A 23,643-nucleotide genomic window follows, 5' to 3' on the forward strand; every position below is an offset into this window, starting at 1 on the left:
ATTCTTAGTAGTTATTCTCTAGTTTTTTGGTTTGTAGGCTACTCTAATACAATTTAGAAAGACAAAATGTGTCTTTTCTTTGCTCTGCATATATAAAATAATCTTGAAGTTTGTATCGAATAAGTGCTTTAAAAAAAGTATTTAAGGGGCAACATGTAAGAGGAGACAGAAATGAAGATTTCACAGTATTTTAACCCCGCCTCTAAATCCCCACATGGGTGGACCTAGACTATCATCAGCGACTCACTGACATGAACCATTCATGGTGTGGAGAGTCTTCTGATTAGTTTGTTGGTGTGAGTGACTGACATCACATGGTAACTCGATGCGCTACAGGACTGATGAAGCCTCACTCACTCACTGCCATACATTAACATTAGAGCGCGGTGATCTCTCCACATTAAAACAATCTGACAGGAAACTGCCTGGTACACAACAGATGGGTGATCCCTAGGGGAGACTGCATTTGCTTTTGAAGGACAGAGAGAGGACCTGCAGAGGCACTCTGTGTGTGTGTCTGTGTGTCACAGGCTGCGCTGGGTCTCTCTCAGTCTCTACATAACTAACCTGCCCTTGCAAAGGATGGCCACCACACCTTTCTTTTTCACTGAAAAATGTACAGACTACAAACTTCCTGGTTAAACCCGCCTAGGGCAACAAGATAAATGCCGCTACATTCCTGTCTCAAGTGCAGCTTATGGAGAAAGTGGTGTAACATGTCACAAGCTGGCATGATGCTATCACACACTCACATACACGCGCACACACACACAGGTGGCCTCAGACACTGCGAGACCAACATCGCTGTTCTGTGCAAACTGAACTGGTTGTCTTCTGCAATTTTGGGGGGGGGGGGGGGGGGTGAAAGCCACTGGATATACATCTGCCACTCACTCTCTCTCTCTCTCTCTCACACACACACACACACACACACACACACACACACAGAGAGGGTTGAAAAGGACACAAGTGCCTCCAATGGCCAGCCTGTGTGTGACACATGGGTGTGGCACGCATTCTGAGTGTTCTGTCCTAGGAGCCACATGCGGTACCACAGCGGGTACCAGAGCCGGTGCTCTCCAGGCCAGGAACGCTGCGCTGGCGCGGAGCCTCTTGGAAGGTTCAATACGGGGACCTTCACCAGGGGTTCCTTAGGGGCCGGAGGAAAATAACATTTAAAACAAACGTCAAAAACAATACTGGTCGTCATTACGCTATGAGGACTGAATATGACACATTAACAGGCCACAGCGTGCCATCTTTATCTTGCCTGGAGAAAGGGAGCACTCTCCATATTTCTCCATCTCTCTCTCGGGGGCCCACGGAAGAGGCTACCTGCCTCTAGGGAAGTGGACAGCACAGGGACGAGCCCCAGAGCTCAAAAACAGTGGAACACATCAATAGACTCGCCGACAAAAGGAGGTGCTGACCACCAATTCCTTTCAATTAACGTAACAACGTGGTGGAGGCCCCCCACGGAACAAAGCCTTTCCCTGGTGAAGGCTACTCGAGACTCCTGGCCTTGCCTTTGTATTACTGAAAACAAAAACAAAACAGAGAGCATGAACCTTTTATGAATGAAGAGATACCCGATTAGCAAAAGACATGGGGGGTGGGGGCACATGCTTCAGCAGAACTCCACCCGTGAGACTAGAGCATTCGGCTCTCAAACGCTTCTGACACTAACGAAAAATTCCACTCAGGTCGAAGTTGCTCGCTTTCGCTGACAGGAGAGAGCCTCCGGCGTGCGCTTGCTCGTGTGCTAATCGCTGCTGCCGCTTGACTTGCTATAGTTTCCAGCGCTGGCCAATGTTGTGTGTAAGCCGTTTCCACGGCAGGCTCAGATATTCATATGTCTCCAATTCACAAGGCTGACAGTAAAATCAGGGTCTGCTCATTTCTTTTTTTCTGAGCAACGTGTCCGTACGCCTTCATAAGTCTACCTGAGGAACTTTTGTATTTTGAACGTAATAAGCCCAAAGCCATTTTAGCAGGGGCTATTTTTATATTCATATATTTATTTATTTTGAAAAGAAAAAAATTTGTTTAGATATTTAAAGTGCTAATAAATGTGTTATAATCAAAACACGTATGATGATGAAACCCGTCTGGGAAAATTGTCATGGGAGAACTTTTTTTTCTGGAGGAGACAGAAACAGTCTTTAGGGAGGCTGAGCTCATGACATCACTGCACATTAAAGGGCCACCCTCGAGCTCCAATTTACCAAGCCCAGAGAGCCAAGACCGGAACAAGCCATCAGGTGCTGACCCTGGATCAGTATGCAGCTTTTATACAACATGGGATGGGTGTGGATTGGGACTGGGTAAACTGATTCAGGATCAGTCGTTGTGGGCAGGAAAGAACCAGAGGGTTGCTAGTGAGGTCAATAAACAGCACCTTGCCCCTTGGATGTGCCGGTGCAGCGTTCACATGATTTTCGTACGCGACGGTTTCCTGACCATGAACCCAGCTCTGCGGCACTCTGCCTTCTCTCTGACCTGTGCAGAGATGCATTGTGGGAAAGGGAGGTGGGGCAGAAAGAAGGGCAGCGTGAAGCTTTTCTGCAAAATTTGGCAAGAAAGCGACAGATGCTGCCTTTACACCTGGCCCTTTTTAAATCTGGGAGGTGCACCCAAGCCTGTGCAAGATTGAGATGCTAAAGTTGCATTTAAATACAAGCAGGTCATTCATACAAGTCAGCTTTAGGGCCTCCAACACCACACAACACGGAAAAAATGCATTATATGACAGTCTCTGTGGCCCCACACTGCCTCACTCCACCACAAACAGAAACTCCCACCGCCCTCAGGCGAACAGCCGGTGGGGTAGGGGGAGACTTATAATGGGATGCAACACACTCAGGCAATTAATACACCATCTCCTGATTCAAGTTAATTAAATACTGAAATCTATATCCGGGCTGAGGTTTGCAAAGGCTTAAATTAACAGACAAAACAAACAAACAAAAAGAAAGAAAAAAAGTGAAGATATATTTGATAATACCATTCATTAACCTGGGGAGAAGGGGGTTTGGCCTTGAGCCGTCTGTCAGGTGAAGCTGGCTCCGACCTCCCCTCCACTCGGCCCAGCCCCCCACCCTCAGGTTTGGGTTCTGTGTTGAGTCTTTAGTCACAAAAAAAAGATAAAACACAAAAAAATGAAGAAAACTAACCCACAACAACAGGAAAATAAAAACAAGAAAAGAAAGACATGTCGCCATGCAGAGATGTCCAGCTGATTTCAGCGCTGTCCACTGCCACCCTCCTCTAGTCCAAAGAAAAGTTAAGACAACTGTTTCTGCCGAGGCCTGGCACTGTCCCTCCTGTGGAGTCTGTGTTGTAGTTTACCTTTGGCCAGGTAGGACATTCAGTTCCCCCCGCCTTGTCTTTGTTCACTTTATTCACCAATCATTTTCTCTTGTAGTTTCAAGGCAACCTTTCGTAAAAAAAAAAAAAAAAAAAAAACAACAAAAAAAAATTTTTACTTTTGCGCCATTTCGGTTCCATTTCTCGTTATGGACTCAAGCTAGTGCACGTACACTGCTGCGTGAATAAGCAGAGGTATAAGCACCCAGCTGGATTCATAAAGAAACTTTTGAAATGACCGAGGCATCCCAAGGAGATGCTTCTCCCCTCTGACGACGACTTTGGGAAGAGCCAACGATGTTGTGAGCCCAGTGTCTGAGGAGCGCAAGGTGTTCCGGGGGTCCGATGGGTCACGGGTCATGGGCAGTACCGCACTCGATCTCCCACAGAGCCCCTGCTGTTCCCTGCTTTTTCAGATTTTTTCGATCAGAACACTCCCCCCTCCAATGTGCCTCTCTGCCTCCAGATTACCGCTTTGCAGTCTGTCCCCTGGGACCGTCCTTTCTCAGCTCCACGGTTACAGTCACGCCTGAGATTGAGTCTGAATCGACAGGCGGATAGATAGATTGATTTGATTGGTTGGTGAAAGGAGCGGCTTTAACCATCAGGTCAGTTCTCCCTGCAGCATCCGGGTTGGAGGCGGGCTGCGTCCCTCAGTCAGCGGCTCACTGATCCGGCCCATCCTTGGTCTCGCCGTACAACACTACTCTTTTTGGGTCTGGGAGGGAGCAACACAGACAGAGACTCAGTTACCGAGAAGTAACAGCATCTTCATTTTCACATCACCTATTTATCAGCTGCTCTTATCCAGAACGACTTATCCATTTATATGGCTGGACGTGTATTGAGGCAGCAGTGTAGCATAGTGGTAAGGAGCAGATCTCGTAACTAAAAGGTTGCTGGTTCAAGTCACCGCCGGGGCACTGCTACTGTACCCTTGGGCTAGATGCTTAATACCATGCAAAAAATACCATGCACCAATGGATACCATGCAAAAAAATGTAGCCATGTAAGCTGCACTGAATAGGAGTGCATGCTAAATGACAATAATGTAATGTAATGAGGCAGTTTTGGGTTTAGTTCTCGGGTGTCTCACTTGACAATTGAGCTGGCAACGTTTGAGTTAGCAGCACGGCAAGTTACCATGCTGACATAACACAGTCAGTTTTAAAGTACTATGCACTAGGGCTTCAGTCTCGGCCGACTGGATAGCACTGCTTGGTAGTGTTTGGGTTGTGACGTCACAGCGAAAGGCATGGAGTTTGTGCATAGAGGTCATGATGGGTATGGCAGCTTATTCGTGGGCCTGGGGAAGAGGGTGCCACGCGTGAGCAAAGGAACCCGAGCCCTGGGACAGCCTGCCCCAGCGCAAGCAACCCGCTCAAATCTAAAAATACACACCCTCTTATTTCTGCTGGAACATCAATGCAGGACAACAATTACGCCAAAGCCACAGAGATTAAAAAGCCAGCCCATGCTTACCTTGTTTTTGCAAATTCAAAATATATTCCATTTCTGTGGAGAGAAAGAGATAAAGAAAACAAAGTCAGTCCGACAATGCAGAGTTAAGGAAACATTGCATTTTTCAGGCTGGCTTCCTCATCCTGCAGGCAGAACGCTTCTCTTCTCTCCAAAATGCTCGTTGGGCTGCAGAGAGGTGCAGCGAGCCCCACACTTTTACCACCCCCTTTCTGAGCCTCCAAACCTGCTGTATGGTGTCTGTGATGATGCAGTAACATGCAAAATCAGTGCTCTGAAGCTAGGCTTCACCCATCTACATTTCACATGCAAAATAGCTCAATGAGGAACATTATTCAAAGGTACAGAGAGAACTTGTCCAACTAAAATTTTCACTGCCACACATCATTGGCCAAAAAACAGCTTAAGAGATGTCCCCTGTCCCACGACCTGCCTCTTCTATGATCTGAGAAAGCAGTTTTTGACCAGTTAGCAAAGCAACAGATCTGCTTGGCCTATGTGAGTTTGTGACTCACAGAAAGCAAAATTACTTCACTGGAACACACTTGGTTTGGATATAAACTAACCACTGCAAGCAACACTGCAACTTCTACCTGGGACTTTGAGGGCAGCAGTCTTAAACAGTTAATAGCCACCCCCTTCGCACTCCACATCTCTGCGATATCCTCTGTGCTACCTTTCTGCACAGCGCCCTCATTCTGACAAGCACGGCGCTGGGTAAACAGGAGCCCAGGCTTACCTTTAGTGTGGTAATTTACAGCAGCTTTCAGATCGAATGACCCCCAGCTAGACCTCCTGTCCATGTCCTTGGGGCAGGTGGCCTCTCGGGGGAGAGCTAGCGCGGGATTGGTCGGGGAGGCCCGGAGGGCTTCGACAGCAGGGTCCTTAGAGGAAGTGAACACTATTGCACCTAGACTCCCAGCCTCCGCATCCTTCTGTCCATCCGGCGATGCAGGCTGGGCCTGGGCCGCGCCCTCCCGGCCCGGCACTGCCGGCGGGCACGCTTTTAAAACACTGCTAAGGGTTTGGGGGCTAGTCCGTTTGTCCAGCTCGTGAGGCTTGGGGAGTGGCGCGTGATCACCAGGGCATTCCCCCTGGAAGGTGACCTCAGCCACCACGCCTTTGCCGGCAGGCCACCGGCTGCCTGTGCCGCCCTCAGGCCCGGCACTGGGGTCGTTGATGAACGACAGGCCCCACTGGTTCTGGAAGATGTCCACCAGGACTTTCTGATTGGCTGGGGCAGCCGGGGGGGCAGCGGCTTGGCGCCCGCTGGGGAGTGGGGGTTGCATATTGGATGAAGATGGGGCATGGGGGTAAATGAAAAGGCCGTGCTTCCTTGGGTCACCTGTCGCAGGAGAGGGGGCAGCTGCAGCGGTGCTGCCGCCCTCCTCCAAGGGGGGCGCTACATTCTCAGCTCCGGAGAGGGAGGTGGCCGGTGGCACAGTACTGGCGGCGGTGAAGAGGGACCCAGAGAGCGGGCAGCCGTTCCCCTCCCCGAGCAGGGGGCCGTTGGTGAAGCTCGGGGAGGTGATGGTCTTCATGGCGGACATGGGCACCTGCGGTGGCCTCCCGGGGAGCTGGGCGGGTGAGGCCTCCCCTGCAGCCTGTGAGGCCTTGTTGAGGTTCTCCTTGACTTTACTTGCATAACTGATCTTGGGCACGATCTTAGCACTACTGTTGTCCACAGGAAAGACAGGTGGGGGTTTAAACAAAGTCCACGAGTCCTCTTTTGCTGCCATTGAGGTGTTGAGCTTGGCCTTACCGGGCCTATCCTCGTATTTCTTGCCGAAGGCAGCAGTGGCCTTGCTGTCCAAGTTCTTGCGCTGCGGCTCACCCATTGGTGGCAGTGGTGGGATGCCCGGCGTGGAGCCAGGCACTGATTTTGCCCGCGCAGCTCCAGGAGTAGCCTCAGCTTTCGCGGTCAGCTGTGAAGGACTCACAGCCTTCTCCACCTGCTCGGGGATGGGGGGCTCTGCCTCCTGCTTCGGGTGCGTGACCGCCTCTGGAGTCACGGTAGCAGGCTCTGCCCCCCGGACGCTGCCTCGCTGGGGCTTCCTCTTCTTTGGGGTGGCGTAGCCGCTCTCAGAGCCACTGCCATCGTTGTCGGTGGCTGGCTTGCCGGGATAACCGTTGATTAGGAAGCCAGAGTTGATGGCCACCACGCCATTAAGTGGTGCCGCCGGCTCCTTCTTGCCCTCGTGAGCTCTGAGGTCTGAGGGCCGGTCATTCCTGCTGTCCATGCTGTTCTTGAAAGCGTGACCGCTTTTGACCCCCCCTTTGGAGAGAGTGGAGTGGACCTTCCCGGGCTGCTTCAGTTTCCAGTTGGGGTCTAGCTGTGACCTGTGGCCATGGCCGTTGGCCGGGTAGGGGGCGCTGAGCGTGTCGCTGGCAGAAGGCACCTTCTCCCTGTCCGTGCTGCTCCAGTTTATTTTTCCATTGCCTGACAAGAGCGAGAAAGCACAAGCAAACAGGAGGGTGAGCCACGATGCCCGATACTTAAAGAGACAGAACAAGTCACAACAAACATTACAGTGCGGCGCTGCTCGTCCTGCCCAATCAGATTGTGGCTCCTGAAGCGGCTCTGTAGCCCAGTCACAGGAGACGTGGCAAGGTTTCCATGGGGCTGAGTGGCGCGACACTGGTTGTTTAGTCTGAAGGCGTCGGGTGGCAACAGGCCAAGCGTGGCTGAAGGTACTCCCATATCTGATCTCTCACTCCTCTTTAAAGAATCCCGGACAGAAACTGTGCTAACACAAGCGGGCTAAAGCTAGAGGCCTCTCATAATCACTTATTTGTTTTAAAATGAAGGTGCAAAGGCCGCCCAGACGTTAAGTTTAGAGCAAACATTATTGACTTGTGTGCACCAACCCAGCTGCGCCCTGAACACCGTGACAAAGACAGTTAGAGCAAAGGCTGAGAAGAAATGGGCAGGCACTCATTAACTTTGCAGCTTTGGGAAGTGGCTTTGATTCACTTTCCCAGGAGCTCCAAAGTGCATTAATATAGCAGCAAAAAACATGGCAACAGACATTAAATTACACAAAAAGGCCTATTAGCTATTAGGACTGACCTGACACAAAAAGTCACACACAAATGTTCACTGCCTTATCCTTTACGCTAGCTCTCTGCCCCACGTTACAGGTGGCCCAGACTGAGTACACAGTCCCCCCCCTCTCTGTGTGCCTCATTTTGACCCTGCCTGAACTCGCTGAACTGCTGCCAAGATCACAGTACATCATGGCCCTGTGTCATAGTGCACCGGTCTGACGGTGTACCATGGTGCGACTTTTATGGTTATCATACCTACAACATTTCTATACATCATGCTAACTTGGCCAGCCTACCTGGGTCTGGGTGAAAGAATACCGTTTAAGGGGGAAAATGCTTCAACAAAATGATCAGCGATCGGGATATACAAGGGTTAAACACATTACAGCACTGGTGTTATACTTTCAAAAGAGCTCAAGTCTGAACAATCTAATTCTAATAATAATCTAAACTACTAAAAGTTTAAGTATTTAAATATGGTGAACTATTTAATGGAAACCAAATAAAATCATATTTATTTAACATGACATATATTTGATGTGTGATTTTTAGGATTACTTTTAGATATCATTTTAGACCAGATTATCATTCTGTCAAAATCTCATACCATGACATCCACATCAATATGCTGAATTGGACTACAATTAAAATATCCAGAGATGAGAACTCACTGTAAAGAACACATTCCAAAAAACAAGAACTACTACTAGTCCCAATCAGACAATTCAGGTAGAATATTTAAATTTCAACCAGGCAGTAGACATATGCCTTTATTACTGACCATACGTATAACACTCAATTAAAGCATGAATAGAGGAATGGCGATCATATTGTTGACTGTTTATACCAAAACGTTTGCATGCTTCTATACATACCATACCATACCAGAGGATACATTTCCGAGTAAATATATTGTTTTACTGCATTTATATATTGTTTTACTGCATTGCCTTATTAGATACATTATTATTACATTATTAGATACAGAAACACTTGGGCAATACATGTATACATTAAGCGGGACATCAAACTAACCCAACCTCTGGCAAATCCAAACCTTTAACGTTTCACATTGAAATATTTTACACGAATAACATCTTTCTGCCAAAGCACTCCCTACTGACCCCGGTTCAGTGGTCAGCACGTGATGGTCATTCAGCGCGATCTGATCTGAGATCAGAGGCAGCGCTCGCTTTGGGGACGCGACTCGAGTGCTTTTTCGAGGCCCCCGCTTGCAGTCGTCCTCGTGTCCTATTTTTAACCTCGGCGGCATGACGTGTCACAAATGGGGTGCTTCATTCAATCAATCTTTCGTCAACATTTGTGATAAAACGTTTCAATTGTTTAGCTGTAGTATGTGAGGATGATTTCAAACCAGTACCTATGCGTAGGCTTGCTTGTTTGCTTCATGGTGTGGAGTATCTCTGGTCCTTTGAGTTGTGAAGTTTGCTCTGTTGCTAAATCTAACCAGTCAGAACTGCTCCAACAGCACATTCTTCACACGGTATCTTACAATCCTGTTAGCTAGCTTGCAAGTTGCCTCAATTTAATCTAACTAATCGTTAATTTCTTGATTTTTCCCAAAAATACAAACACTTCAACAGAACAATGAGTGGCAACTCACTATAGTCTAATTACCTGGATTAGCTACCTATCACCAACAATTATAATGTTTCGATGAATTATGTAAAACGTTATAAGGAGGGGGGTCTCGGTACTACATTAAACTTAGACACGTAACGTTAGCTAAAGCATAGCGTCATCGTCCTAACAACTAAAAGGAAAATCAAAAATGATCAATTCTGGTAACTAACAAGACCTGAAGACGCGACTCGGTTAGCTTATTTGTCGCTACTAGACAGCTAGCAAAGCGAGTACTGGGGACACTGGCTAAGTGGGTCACTGAGGAAACCGGGCTGGCCTGCATTTGGCTAGCAAGATAGCTCGCTAGCTACAACAAAAATAGGCATGACACCCAACGATCTTCAGTCAATTCTGATCAGTTTAGTATGACCATAAATGTTTTCAACACAATCAAAAATACTTGTAGATTGCTGGCAAAAAAATGTCACTCTGTGTGGGTGGGCTGGCTCACTAGCAAACTATGCGGTTAGCTTGCCAACATTAGCAGTGTGTGTGCTAGCTTAGTCAGCCAGCGATATGCACGGCTGCTCATTTCACCGGCTAGCAGGCTAACCAGCTAACTACCCACCTACAAAGTTCGGTCGTGACCATATAGTTCCTCACGACAGTTGTCAAGCAGACATTTCATGAAAACACTAGTTTAGGACATGTTTAGTGGATAACTACTCTAAAACGTGCTGGTGGCGATGATCTGGACTGCTAGCTAACGTTAGCTAGATAGTTTTCTTAACGGGCCCTCCTCGTATGACAGTGACACGCACGCTTCAGAGCAACAGGGCCCACCTACAACATGCGACTGTGGCAAGCTGACAAAATACAACCCAGACGCTGTTTCAACCATACTTGAGATGATCATCGGTATTTCTAAAGTAATTTCTGTGCGACGAAAACAATGTAGATATTTTAGCAATTAATTAAAGAAGCAGTTTGTGTGATTTTACTTGCAACATGGCGGACAGGAAATAGCAAGTGAGCAAACCAAAAGCAGGAACATTCCAGCGGAGCCGGCTTGTGTTGCTGGGAGGCGAGCGTACCAAACTCCCCTTTTCGTCAATTAAAACTAATGTTTGTCTCAACTCATCCAGGTGAATGACCGGGAAGATGCATATGCATTACAAACAACACAATCGGACGACATTTAATAGTCTAGGAATACACTGAAAATTGAGATAGAATGGGTTGAAACCGGTGCACAAGGTCAATGTCCATAGACAACCAGCCAGCCACCGATCCATGCATACATCGCTGAGACACACGCCCCAATCAAGCGGCACAACTTCCAGCACAGCAATTCCCCCAGCGTTCACCCTCGCCGCTAACTACTGCATAAGTGTTTTACAGTCATGTGCACAAATCCGACCTGTTTTCTTCGTCTGCGTTTCCTGGTTCTGGTAGTGGCACTGGCTTGGCTCATTTTTCAGCGATTTTTTGGCTCGACTCGGGCTCCTCTCTTCTCCATGGTGGTATCGTTTCTCGTGTGGCCGTTCGCTGGGCCGTTCCTCCATTGAAGTGCAATAAGGGACAATCTCTGGCTCCAACCAGCATGCACTCCGGCGCACCGAGCGAGTACTGCGGAGACAGCTCTACTGCCCAATCAACGCCGGCGATTTCAGGGAAACCACCGCGACCCCGCCGCCAGTCGCACTTAGTACGTTCCACCGCCTCCCAAGTAAAGACTGAGAATAAACGTCAGCGATCCGCCGTGAAACTATCCTTTGGCCCCGTTTTGTTTTCATTACCCTCAGAGATCAGCATTTTGGCTGGACGGGGGAACGGAACAATTGTAAGAACTGCTCTTCACAATCTCAACATAGCACAGTTATAGGAAGGCGAAGTAGAAAGCTTGGCGCAAGAGAAAAGGCAGAAGCTTACACGGAATTCTCCATTGATAGCCACCCAGCCGAACGTAAAGAAAGTTGTGCAATAAACCACTGTCATGTAGACTTCCTGTTAACAAAAGTGTTAAGCCTCTCCGCAAACCTTCTCGTTTTACAAAAAGTCGACTTTCGTCAAATTTGCAACGGTTTGCATTGTTATATCTTATGACCAGTAGGTACAATATGCGATTAAATTTTCTTCGCAGAAAGTTTTTTTTTCATGTTGGTATCATGCCACATAGTGACTCATAGTCTTGTGACTCACCGGTATGCTCTATCTCCTGCTTGGTGCTCCTTCCTGAAACAATAACGTTTAATCAGCAGAACTACAACCTTGAATCGGGAGGTCTACAAAGTCTGTTAGTAGCTTTTATGTTCAATACAGCAGCAAGAAAAGTTTTCCAGGTCGGATGACATTGCTATGGGCTTGAACAAGGTTTACCTCAAGTAGACAGACAACAGAGTGATTTGTGCGTTTTTAAAGCCGTCTGGAAAGCACAATCCAATATGGATAAGCGTTCCTTAAGTCTAAGGGTTAACTGTGTGTGTGTTGACTTTTTTTTGAGAGTAGTGAGACCATTATCCACTAAACCGTCAGGTAATATGACTGTGGACTTTCTGTGTACTTTTGAATTATGAACATGAGAATTATGAACAAGCGAGGAAGAATCAAGTCATTTTCTGTGAAAAGTTAAAGAAGCAACATGAAGACCAAGTTGTTTTTCCAAATTTTAAGCACCAAAGCTGCGACATGCAATTGATAAAATTTTGATGTCGAGTTCATCTCACATGAGACTTTTCTAGCAATACTTTTGTGTGATTCGTAGTGGAATGTTCGGAAAATGCTAACTTTGATTTGAAGATATTTCCTCCCCCTGTGGTGAAAGATGGAACTACAGTACAGACAGCCTACCTAATTAAACTATGGGGAAAGCACCAAAACTGCAACAAATTTTTTGAATAAAAACAAATAAAAAGCCATTTCACTATTTATAATCAAATCATCCATATGAACAACAGTAATGACGATGGTAATAACTGTCAAAATAAAAAATCTTAATAGAATGAATAACAACAACACATTTGATTTTATAATCAATATAGTTGCAACTTGATTTTCCATTAAAGGGTGAATCTCTGAAACCAGGGCAAACAGACTGTTGGTCATCCCAGCTGTGTAACTATAAGACTATATGAACAATGCTGACTGTGGTGTAATCTGAACTGATGCTATACTTTGAGAGATGCATGACATAGACATGGCAAAATAAGTTCTAAAATAAGTGATGAGCAAGTGAAAGACACCTGTTAAAACCAGGATGTCATGCTGATACTATTTGCTTTATTAAACCTGTTGCAACATACTTCACATTGCATAGATGAATTCTTGACAGCATTGAATATGCACCTTAAATAGACATGTCAACATGAAGTTCAGTAGATTTTTTTGGCAAGGGATGTTTTTTCACCAGAAGAAATTATACAGTAAGACCTATCTCAGTTGCTAAACACTGTTTTATCTGATTTAAATGGTATGTGATTTTGTGGAAGTGCATGCTGAAAACAATTAAGATAATATTAAGAGCCAAAAATATAAACCACTCATCATGTTGGACAGAGCAACCTCAAGATTTTATAGCAAACACATTTTTATTTCAAAGTTAGTAAAGCTTTACACATACATAAATAGTTTTATTGAAGCACTGACAAATTGGTACTGTCCCCACTGTTCTCCAGGAGTCTCTTGACTGCCTTTGTCAGCATTCGGGATGATTCTCCAGTGAACACTTTGGGTGTACTTTTTCAACAGTCTGCTCAGGGATTTGTGATAACAAACACACATCATCATATAATATCAAACATATGAATATTTATTAACTAATAAGGGGTTGGGCTGCACTGCACTTTACCTTCAGAGCAGCTTCAGTCCTCCTTGGAATGCTCTTATGAAAGTTTTACACAATTTCTAGTGGGATTTTGCATCATTCCTCAAGAAGGAGAGTATCCATCTCTCAAGTTCTTTGAGAGATAAAGGTGTAAACTTATGCTGCACTCTGTGGTCCACAACCGCCCCTAAGAGTTGACTGACGTTCGGATCTGGTAATTGGGGAGGCCATAGAAGGTGTTTGACTTCTACTGGTCCTCTTCCCTGATGCAGTTTTTGCTTGTTTGGCGTAAGTGGTCATGAGCAACACTGTTCCCCTTGACACATTACATAATTTTTCTGTTTCTGTGACTGATGTACCTCCTATTTAAATAGCTCTTTCAAAATGTATTTATTTATTTTATTTATAAGGGACCATGTACAATATGAAACATAAATGTTACCATTGGATGCATTGTACCAGAGTTAGCCTAAGGCTAATTTTCATTTGCAGTCCACTGGCAGGTCACAATTAAATCTTTCACTCAGTGAGCGAACAACATTAAGCAAGCTAGACAAACAAAACATCTATTCAAAACTTCTATTAGATCTCCCATATTTGTTTAGAAACTCACATTAAAATGTAGATTTTAAAATGTTTTGTATAGCAGAAACATACTGGTAATCATCATTGGCATTAATATTAAACACATGTGCAGATTCCTTTTTAGGTGTGATTTAAGTGGCCATGGACTAGAGCAGTGCTTCTCAACCCTCTCCTGGAGTACCCCTTGTCCTGCATGTTTTAGATCTCTCCCTGCTCCAACACAGCTGATTTAAATGATCAGTTTGTTATTAAGCAGCTTCAGGAGTTCATAACGAGTTGATCATTTGAATCAGCTGTGTTGGAGCAGGGAGAGATCTAAAACATGCAGGGCAGGGGGTACTCCAGGAGAGGGTTGAGAAACACTGGGCTAGAGGGATGGCCATTGGTGGGCTCTGCTGGGCTGTGGGTGGGGCAGGGATATCAGGGGTTCCCCAATCCAGCAATGGCCCAGACTTCTTATGCAATGAGTCAGAATGAATGCTGCTCACAGTGACCTCTTGGTAGCTAAGGGCAGGGACACAGGTGCTCTTGTTGCTCCCAATGCATATGTGTGAGATAGAGAGAGAGAGAGAGAGCGCGATAGGAGAGAGAAAGTGGTCATAACCACTGTCTGTAGCCTCAGTGGAGACAAATTATGGCAACTAATAAAAAATCCAAGATACAAGCACAGGACCTGTGGCCATAAAGGTGTTCAGAAACTGTCCTGCCCTGTGGAGAGCAGGAACCAGCTAAAAGCACCAGGCAGAAATGACAGTTTTACTGTAGTATACTGCATGTAATTCCTGGACGATTGGGTGGGATGCCTTATAAGAGGGGACTCAGCTGTGTGAAAGCCCCAGGACCAGGTTTCACTTTTTCTATTCTTAGGACAACAGCAAAGCCAGCCCCTTGTGAACAAAGCTAATCAGAACGGCTGTTGGTGGCGGATTGAAATAAATTCACTATTTTAATGTTTGCCAGTGGATCAATGCTAGAACTGGTGCAATGCGGTCAAATTACTTTGCTCAGATCAGGATCCTGGCAGTAGCATTCTGCGCTTGTTGAAGTGACATCAGCCAATTCTGATTTTTTAAAATGTGTGCCAGTATTGAGAAATTTGGATGCATTTTGATTGATTTTGGAACCTGAAACAGATTTAGGATTCTGCTTCAGTTCATTTCCTGGTACATGATGAATCAAGTATTGATATTCTCTAAATTACAGAGGTAAAACATATTCATGTATATGCATCACAATAAGCTACTCACCTACTCATATTAATAATTACATTATGAACTTGGGATGTAAAATTCAGTTTGTTTAGCATGAAATGGAAAACCATTGCTATTGGACATATTTCCTGGAAGCTGACAGATACAGAAATTTCTCAGCAATTCTTAGCAGTTTACTCAGCAATTTCCTGAAAGCTAGGGGAATTAAAAAGTGGACAAAGTTCAGTTTGTTATGACCAATCAAAGTTGTTTACGGAGCCTGATAGATACCGTCATTGAGTCGAGCTAAAACTGAATTTAATATTCAAACTACTTAGTGAAATTTGTAGGTGTCACATAGTACTGGAAAAGTGGGTGGGCCAAAATGGAAGCAGAATTCCACGTGAACTGATAAAAGAGGAACTGGCTGGGGATGGGGATAGGACCTGAGCTGCTGAAATCTGAGTGGCTGAAATGATGTCTCCTGCCCCTATCATTGGACAGATTCACTGAAGAGATGGGTATGAGGGGACAATCTGCACATTAAAGAACATTTTTAAGAACGGAGTGTCTATTTGCACCCTGGGTATTAATAGTGGAATGAAGGCTATTCTTCTATTTACACCCAGCTCCAGAAAAGCCTAACATTGCGTGCCTGGTTGCACGTCATTTCATTATGTAGGTGGATAGCGTCATCTCTATCCGTAGATGGCGCTGTGGATGGCCGATCGTATACCTGCGACAGGCGCCAAAAGAAAATTCAAAATTCAACGGTGCTGGTATGTGGTTCCCATACTTTTGCGGACCTGTGTCGAATTTGGAGGGACGTGCGAACAATACAAGGTAGGTTACAGTAAACAAAAAACATACACTTTTCCAGGCTATTTTCCCAATGTCTGTATAATTGAAATTGATTCAAGAGACGTGCTAGCAAGAAAGCTAGCAGCCTGGAGCTCAGTTGCTGATACACTCGCCTCCCAATCCGAGCTGCTGTGAGTAGTGGGTTCGAGTCTGGGCAGGATGCAGGGCTGAACTGCGCGGTAGACACAACGCAGTTTATCGTTACATGCAAATAATACTTAACCGGTAAAAACACCAGCTCAGTTGAACACACCATTTAGACTAGAAAGATAGCCACAATGTAATCATGGTAAATGTCAGCATTATTTGGACAAATGGGCTTGGATATGTAATATTTTTTTTACATATCCTACAGTTTGTAGAAATACTCTGCTGTTTTGCCATGCAGTTCTATTCCTTACTGTAAAAACGTGTAGACAGTTAACACTGGGTTAACACCTGAGTGTATATAGCCATTTTGGCTAGGTGTACCCGGGTGTAAGTAGCGTTGTTGACTATGGACACCAGGGTGCAAATAGTATCTGCCTTTTAAGACACACAGGTGAGTGTCTAATGTGTTTTTGGGAGGGGGAAGGATGAGGGCTTGTCTCTAGAGATCACTCAGGGCGTTTTTCACACCTACAGTTCGATTTCTGTGGTCCGCACTAGGGAAAAATTGTTACAATGCTGCATAATGACGTAAGTTCGGTTCGGTTTCACATGGCATTTCTAAACGGACCAAAATTTGTAAAAGAAGAGCATACTCATTGGTCACTTTGGTGTTTATGTTCCGGAAATAGATTAACGGGCCACTTTCCAATTTCACAATGGAGAGACAACTACGCGGGTTGATCTTGGCCCTGGTCATCGTTTATTACATCGTTTGCATTAATCACTTTAGGCAAATGATACAGTTTGAAAATGAGGCGAGGCTGCGGCTGGAAAATAATGTGTTGATGCGACGCTACTCTCGCAGGAATCGCAGGCAGACAGGATGGGTTGGGTTCACAGCACGTGTTTAATTAGCACTGGCAATAAAACAGCATGCGTAGGTTGTCATTACATATAGTACCATAATGTAACGCGTCTCTGACTCCACACTCGTCGCCAGCATAAGGAAAGGGGGCACAAAATGACCATATAGTTACATGTTACATATTGAGCTTATGCTCGTATAGTTTTACATATCACATATTCCATATTGATCGTATAGTTTTAATGCTACACAGTACAGTTACGCTATCGCAGTATTGCTAGAACCCATTGTGGTAACAATATAAAATTACCTGGCAAAGCTCAAAATACATTAGCCACTTTAGCTAGCTTGGGATATCAGAACTAGCTAGCTAAAAATACATTTCAAACACATATACAATCCAAATTAACGTACCCGGCAATAAAATAGCATAAGCAGATTGTCAATATATACAGCCATAGCTATTGGATAGTTTTGGTCCTGGTTGGTTTGGGTTGCTTTCTTACCCGTGGGACCGCACCGGAGTTCGCCAGATGATGCGGATCGAGACCACCTCTCTTTGGGGGTCTCGGGCCGATTATTTTGGTGCGGCTCTGAGTGCGATTACTGCGTTCTGACCTACGCAAACGAACCGAACCAACGGGTCAAACGCACTACGGTTCGATTCAAACGGACTAAAGGCTGCAGGTGTGAAAGCAGCCTCAGGTCCAACAGCAGCCCCACCCCCTGTATGTCGAACCATACTCGCCCAATGCAATTGCATGTCCGTCCACACCAGCTGCCTGTTAAAGCCAGGGAAGCAGCGTCTTTTCTCTGAAGCTAACCCCTGTAGACAAAGCAATGGTCAGCATTAAAATTCAAAGACATATCTGTAGTGCTCTTTAGCTCACTACATAGTCTCTCAGTTCACCCAGTTCCTATTCAGCCATGATCCCCTTGCCTGTCCAAGTCTTATGTATTCTCATGAGCATACAATTAATCTTTGCAAAAGTGCCCTGACTTGAAAACATTTTATATATCTATGTTTTGCAATACCAGGGCGGAATTTGGATAATTTGTTCAAATTGCCATGAAAGCTACTCTGCCACGCTTAGATCACACAATTCACAGAGAAAAGAAATTCCTTGTAGTCCAGGAACTGAACCACTAGAGGGCGCGCCAGGTCATAGCATTGCAAGACGGCACCAAAAACCTCAAACCTACTTGTCACTTTGCGTACTGTCACTGAGTATACACATATGCTGAGTGGATTGGACAGTGCTTTTGAGCTCTGTATACATTTTTTTTTACAATGCACAACGCACTGTTAATTTAGGGTTAGTATTCTCCTCCAATGGAACATTGATCCTCCATTTAATCAAAATATAAACCCAAGGGTGTAGGTTTGGTCTCAACATTGGTAGGGACACGACAACCGAGGGCACATTGGAATTATCTAATATGACTTCACTCCAAACATAATGCAAACAAGTTCACTCCAAAAGAACAAAAGAAATTGTATCAAGAAATTGTTTTCTGTTTACTTTGGTTTACCTTCTTGAATGTTTTCAATTACAAGACTACTGAGGTTTCCCAACAGTATGCAGAAAAGCTGCACGAAGGACCAGTTTTGTAATTAGTCACTGCTGGGAAAGGTCAAAGTGTAGAGAGTAGACAGTAGACAGCACACAGTCACCCCTGGGACATTTCTGTGGATGACCAGAATGGGAACTGGCTCGGTTGGCTGGGATACTCTCACAGTGTCAAGGTCCTAGAAGGTCATGTCCCTCCGGGCAGAGAAGCAGCAGGGTGTGTGTGTGTGTGTGTGTGTAGGGGCTGCTTGGGACAAATGGGCTATTGCTGGAAAGTGGTGTTGGAAGACCAGCCTTTCAGTGTTTCACAATCCTACTCCTGGAGGCCCACTGTCCTGCATATCTTCTATCTATCCTTACTCCAAACACACCTGATTGAAATTAATGTGCATGCTCTTGATTAAATCAGGTGTGCTCAGCTAATCAAAAGTGCCACTGATGAGTTCAGTCAGGTAGGTAGAGCAGGGAAAGATGGAAAACGTGCAGAGCAGGGGGCCCCCAGGAGCAGGATTGAGAATCAGTGCAGTAGAGGACAGACAGATCCAATGCCCCCGTGCAGTGAAGTGGACACTGTGCTGAAATTTAATATCCCAATCTGGATTTGGGGTTATCAAGCATCTGAGAGGTACTCCTCCTCCTACTGCCAAAAGCACTTTCAGGAGTGATTGAAGTCCAACCTCATAGTAGAAAATGGGAGATATTTATGAAGCTTCCTACTCCTGCGTTCAGCTGGGAGTAAGACTATGACATGTGAAGTGCCGCAAAAGAACGGTAGTGATTTCACAGTTCGTCCCTTACGTTGAGAAAATCCGCATTGAATGCAGTTGAATGGAAAATCCGCATTGAATGCATATCTTTGACGAGGTCGGTGACAAATAAAATACTCTTCTTGTCTGATGGATATCTTTTTAACAGCACCGACTTATGCAATGTATGCAAAACGTGTTTGTTCTCCCGAAGAGTGCGTGCACGCTGCTTATATGTGGCCACTTGTCGGTAGGAGTACTTTTAAGTCTAAAGAATGTTGATAAATCCCTTTTACTCTTAGGAGTCAGAGCAGGACCAAATTGACGTCACTCCAAGAATATTTGTGCACTTAGAACCCATTTCTTACTCACACTTGACACACTTGATGAACATGTGTCCTCATTGCCCAGCTTAATGGGCTGAATCAATCCCTCCCTCTCCACCTTAGCTGATATGTGGCAAGGGTTTTAGTGCAAAATGGCTGCCATGCATTACCCAGGTGGTGGCTACACATTAGTGATGATTGAGTCACTGCTGCCCCCTACAATTTAAAATTCCGCCAGATTCATGAAAGATGCTAAATAAATTGAATGCATTATTATTATTATTGTTCCAAAAGAATCTTAAATATTAAACCACAAATGCAGTCTCCGTGGTGTCACTGCGGCTTGGCCCATTTGAAGAACAGGTCGAGGTGATTCTTTTCAAAGCCTTACAACACCACTGTGTGCTCACATGTTGGATATATGAGTTGCCGCTGTGTTTCTGTTTTTTTGTTTCTGTGTTTCTGTCTTTGATCCCTTTTAAGTGAATCTGTGTTATTTCTGTGCCGGCCTCCATGTGGGCACTCTGTGACTGCTCTTTGCTGTGTCTTTGGCTGAGACGTTCAGCCCTCTCTCTTCCTTGTGTGGGAACGAGCCTTCAGACCTCTCACCTGGACCCCTGAGTTAGTGCGATAGTTACGGGTCATAACAGCGGCCCTGCCTGTAATTACGGTTTGCGGCAAACTGGAATGCGCCTTCAAAGTGCTCCAGCGCTCCTGGAAGGAAGAGGAATGATGGCCTTTAACTGAAATATGTCATTGCTGAAAAATCCTAACACAGTCTCCAAGGTATGGCTCATGGCTTTCATAGGTCACGGATGGCATGGGTACAGATGTACATGGACTGACTGCAGGGTGAAATAGCAGCCTAGGAATGAAGCCCAGGCATCTAGCCACATGGTAAGGCCCACACAGCTTTTATAAACTCTAAACTATAAATCTCTGTATTTCAACTAGTTTTGCCCCCTTCATGTGATCCTGATATGGTCTGAGCACACTGATAATGTTCTCCAAAACTGTACGCAACAGTCCTCGAGTTGAGGTCAATCTCTCGCCTACAGCCACATAAACCTAGTTTTGGTAGCACTGAAATCAAAGTGTCCGCCAGGGGCAGTGTTGCATTGCAAAGCATGACTTTTTTTCCCCAGACTCTGAACACCTGGCCAGTAGGACCCTGTTGCATCACATCAGTGTTTTAGACACATATTCTGGTGAAAAGCTTGACCTATGAAGAGAGTGCTTGGGAATATTAAGAATCTGAAACAAGAACTAAAGGAGACACAGTTCATTCTGGGTGCAACTACATTCCTAGTCTTTTCACCTTGTAATGTATCTTACATTTACATTTACATTTCTTCATTTGGCAGATGCCTTTATCCAAAGCGACTTACAAGTGTGGTAGAGTAGCTACTGGGTAGACGCAGTGTTTCACAATCCTACTCCTTGAGCCCCCCTGTCCTACATATCTTCTATCTATCCTTACTCCAGACACACCTGATTGAAATTAGTGATTAAATCAGGTATGCTCAGCTAGTCAAAAGTGCCACTGATGAGTTCAGTCAGGTAGGTAGAGCAGGGAAAGATGGAAAACGTGCTGAACAGGGGGGCCCTAGGAGCAGGATTGAGAATCAGTGGGGTAAAGTATTTAGTGGCAATATGTTGCCAATGCCAGAGGCTTCCAAGCGCTATCCAAATCACTGCTGTAAACACGCACAAGTGCCTGGCTCTGAAACATGATCCTCTGTCTTTCCCACGCAAAGCAGAGCTCCAGCTCAAAATATTTCGGGCAACGTGACCCCACTGGAGGGGGAGACCCACCGTGCATTCCTGCACTGTAAGTGGGAGGAGCTGTACGACGTGCCTCTGCATTTTTTCCCCGACAGAGCCAGGCACTCACCTTGGTGTCAGCCGAAGAGTAAATCACCGATCGGTGCATCCAGTGATGTTCTCCCCAAGTGAAAGGCAGCGTGTTTTAATTGCACGCTGCTGGCCAGCGGTAATGTTAGACCGCGGGATCTCTGAAGCCTGGACGCAGCCAGGCTGACTTGCCCTGAGCGAGGCGCTCCGTTTGGAAAGGTCTGTGGAAAGACGGTGATTTGCGCCGATGACAGACTCGCATCCATGTCAGCGCTTGCGTTATTAGCAGCCCGTATTTCACGCAGCAGGAATGCATTGTTGTCTCACTGTGTAAGACAGTGATGGGTGGAGAGGCAGATCGCCTGTACAGCACAACAATCACTTGAACTGCTTTCAGTCTGAAACTGTTATGCAGCCCATTTTCAGTGCAGATAACTATGTGTAGGGCTGGATCCAACTAGGGCTGGATGTTTACAAAGCTACCAGGTAAAAGCTAAAATATAATTTGTGCACACAGCCAAACAAAACACTTGAGCAAAATTTCTTATTAAATAGTCAAAGGCGCATGTGATCGTTTGTCAGTGAATCCTCTTCACACAGGGTGCAGCTGTTGTTACCAACCATTCTTGGTACTTGAAATGAGCACAATACCACAGGTTAAACCATTAGTGTTCAGCACATTGCCATGTTTTCATTACGAAGAGACAAAAGAGTGCCCATGCGAACTACAACCCCCCACCACCACCAGTTGGGAGATTCCAGTGCCTGCCGTCACCATAGAGACTGATGTATCACAAAAACAACAAGCCCCCCCCCCCCCCCGACATTTTTAACGGCCTCAGCGCCAAACCTAAGCTGGAGTCGTCATTATTCGTCACTGACTCCGTGATTAATGTGCGATACCTTGGCATGTGCTCTCTGTGTCAGTTTTTTAGCACTGAGTTGCGTTGTGGGCAGGGCCCCGGGGGATAAGCGCATTTCTGTTTTATGGATCTTGCGCTACCTGAAAAATATTACAGCAGACAGGCGTGTGTAATCGCAGGCGATTCCGCACACGCTGATTTACGATGCGGTGCGTCAAAACTCATCCAGCGCGGTCGTGTTGCTGCACTGTTTATGGCATGTTTAAGAGGGCACTTACAACATCTAAATTTTGAACTCAAGCGGACTTCATACTCCAGAAGTTTAAATTACTATTTTTTGGAAGCCAAGCACCAAGCATTGTATTGATTTCCTTTTCCTTTATACTGTTTTACAAAAAATGCCAGAAAACTGAACAGGTTTAAAAAAAACTCACTTTTTGAAAAGTGACTGTACAGAACATAACACAGAATGGTGTTTACAAGTCACATTGTAAAACAGACACACTGGATTTTAAAATTTGTTTTCAAGTGTCTTGCAGTGAAACGCTGCCCATATGTGTTCACCAACATGACACGTAGGTAACACACAGAGACAAGAGAGTAGCCATACTGAGTTGAGTGAAGAATATTGAGGCATCAATCTTCTATCAAAGATGATGAACATTTCTAGTGTGACAGACTAATCTTGTAAAAACTAACTTTTAAAAGCCCATGGCCAAATGAATATATTGCATATGTTATAGCTCCACAAGGAAACAAAGGGTTTCTGCAATGGAAAAATAGGTGAGAAAGCAAGTAAGACATTTCATTAACATTTAAGTTTTATTTCCATGCAAGTCTGAAGTATACAAACAAAGAACAAAATTCAATAAAAAATAATATTGACATCACATATCTCTAAAACTGTGGCAATGTATAGTTCTGTAACACCAAGGTAATTTTATCTCACAGTTCTGTAACACCATGACAATGTTGTCTCAGTTCTGTAACACCATGCCAATGCCATCACACAATTGTGTAGCACTTTGAGAATGTTATCTCACATTTTGGTAACACTGTAGCAATGTTATAGTTCTGCAACACCATGGCAATGCTATCTCACAGTTCTGTAACACTGGCGATCTTATCTCAATTCTGTAACACTGTGGTAATATAGGTCTATAACACCATAGCATTGCTATCTCACAATTCTATAACACTGTGGCAATACCATCATGTTACTGCATGAGAATAGTAGTTGATAATACCTTACAGTATGTTTTAACTTTGAATCTGTGTTTTCAAAGCTGTATTCATTCAGTTATTTGCTGCCTCACTGGGAAGTTGGGGAAAAAAAGATTTTTTGTTAAATTTAAGTTCATTTTCTCGTATACACCACATTCATATTTCACA

General features: G+C 45.1%; 1 protein-coding gene across 1 annotated transcript; it reads right to left on the minus strand.

Annotated features, from left to right (window-relative positions):
- Window positions 1–3,424: 3,424 nt before the first annotated feature.
- Window positions 3,425–11,431, minus strand: LOC118783575 (nuclear fragile X mental retardation-interacting protein 2-like). Its single transcript, XM_036537505.1, has 4 exons — window positions 10,898–11,431; window positions 5,585–7,285; window positions 4,849–4,881; window positions 3,425–4,084 (listed from the first exon to the last, which is right to left on the minus strand). Exons 1-4 carry the CDS (start codon window positions 11,040–11,042, stop codon window positions 4,032–4,034), a joined length of 1,932 nt encoding a protein of 643 aa, XP_036393398.1. The 5' UTR covers window positions 11,043–11,431; the 3' UTR covers window positions 3,425–4,031.
- Between the last annotated feature and the right edge of the window lie 12,212 nt (window positions 11,432–23,643).

Source organism: Megalops cyprinoides, chromosome 9 (assembly GCF_013368585.1).
Source record: "Megalops cyprinoides isolate fMegCyp1 chromosome 9, fMegCyp1.pri, whole genome shotgun sequence".
In the NCBI taxonomy this organism is placed as follows: domain Eukaryota; kingdom Metazoa; phylum Chordata; class Actinopteri; order Elopiformes; family Megalopidae; genus Megalops; species Megalops cyprinoides.

What these genes read in the sequence shown, in the direction of transcription:
- LOC118783575 (XM_036537505.1), bottom strand. Translation starts at nt 11,042, where the DNA reads ATGGAGGAACGGCCCAGCGAACGGCCACACGAGAAACGATACCACCAT. An exon ending in AACGCAGACGAAGAAAACAG is followed by an intron (nt 7,286 to 10,897) that starts GTCGGATTTGTG and finishes CGCTCTTGTCAG; the next exon opens with GCAATGGAAAAATAAACTGG. An exon ending in TGTAAATTACCACACTAAAG is followed by an intron (nt 4,882 to 5,584) that starts GTAAGCCTGGGC and finishes TTCTCTCCACAG; the next exon opens with AAATGGAATATATTTTGAAT.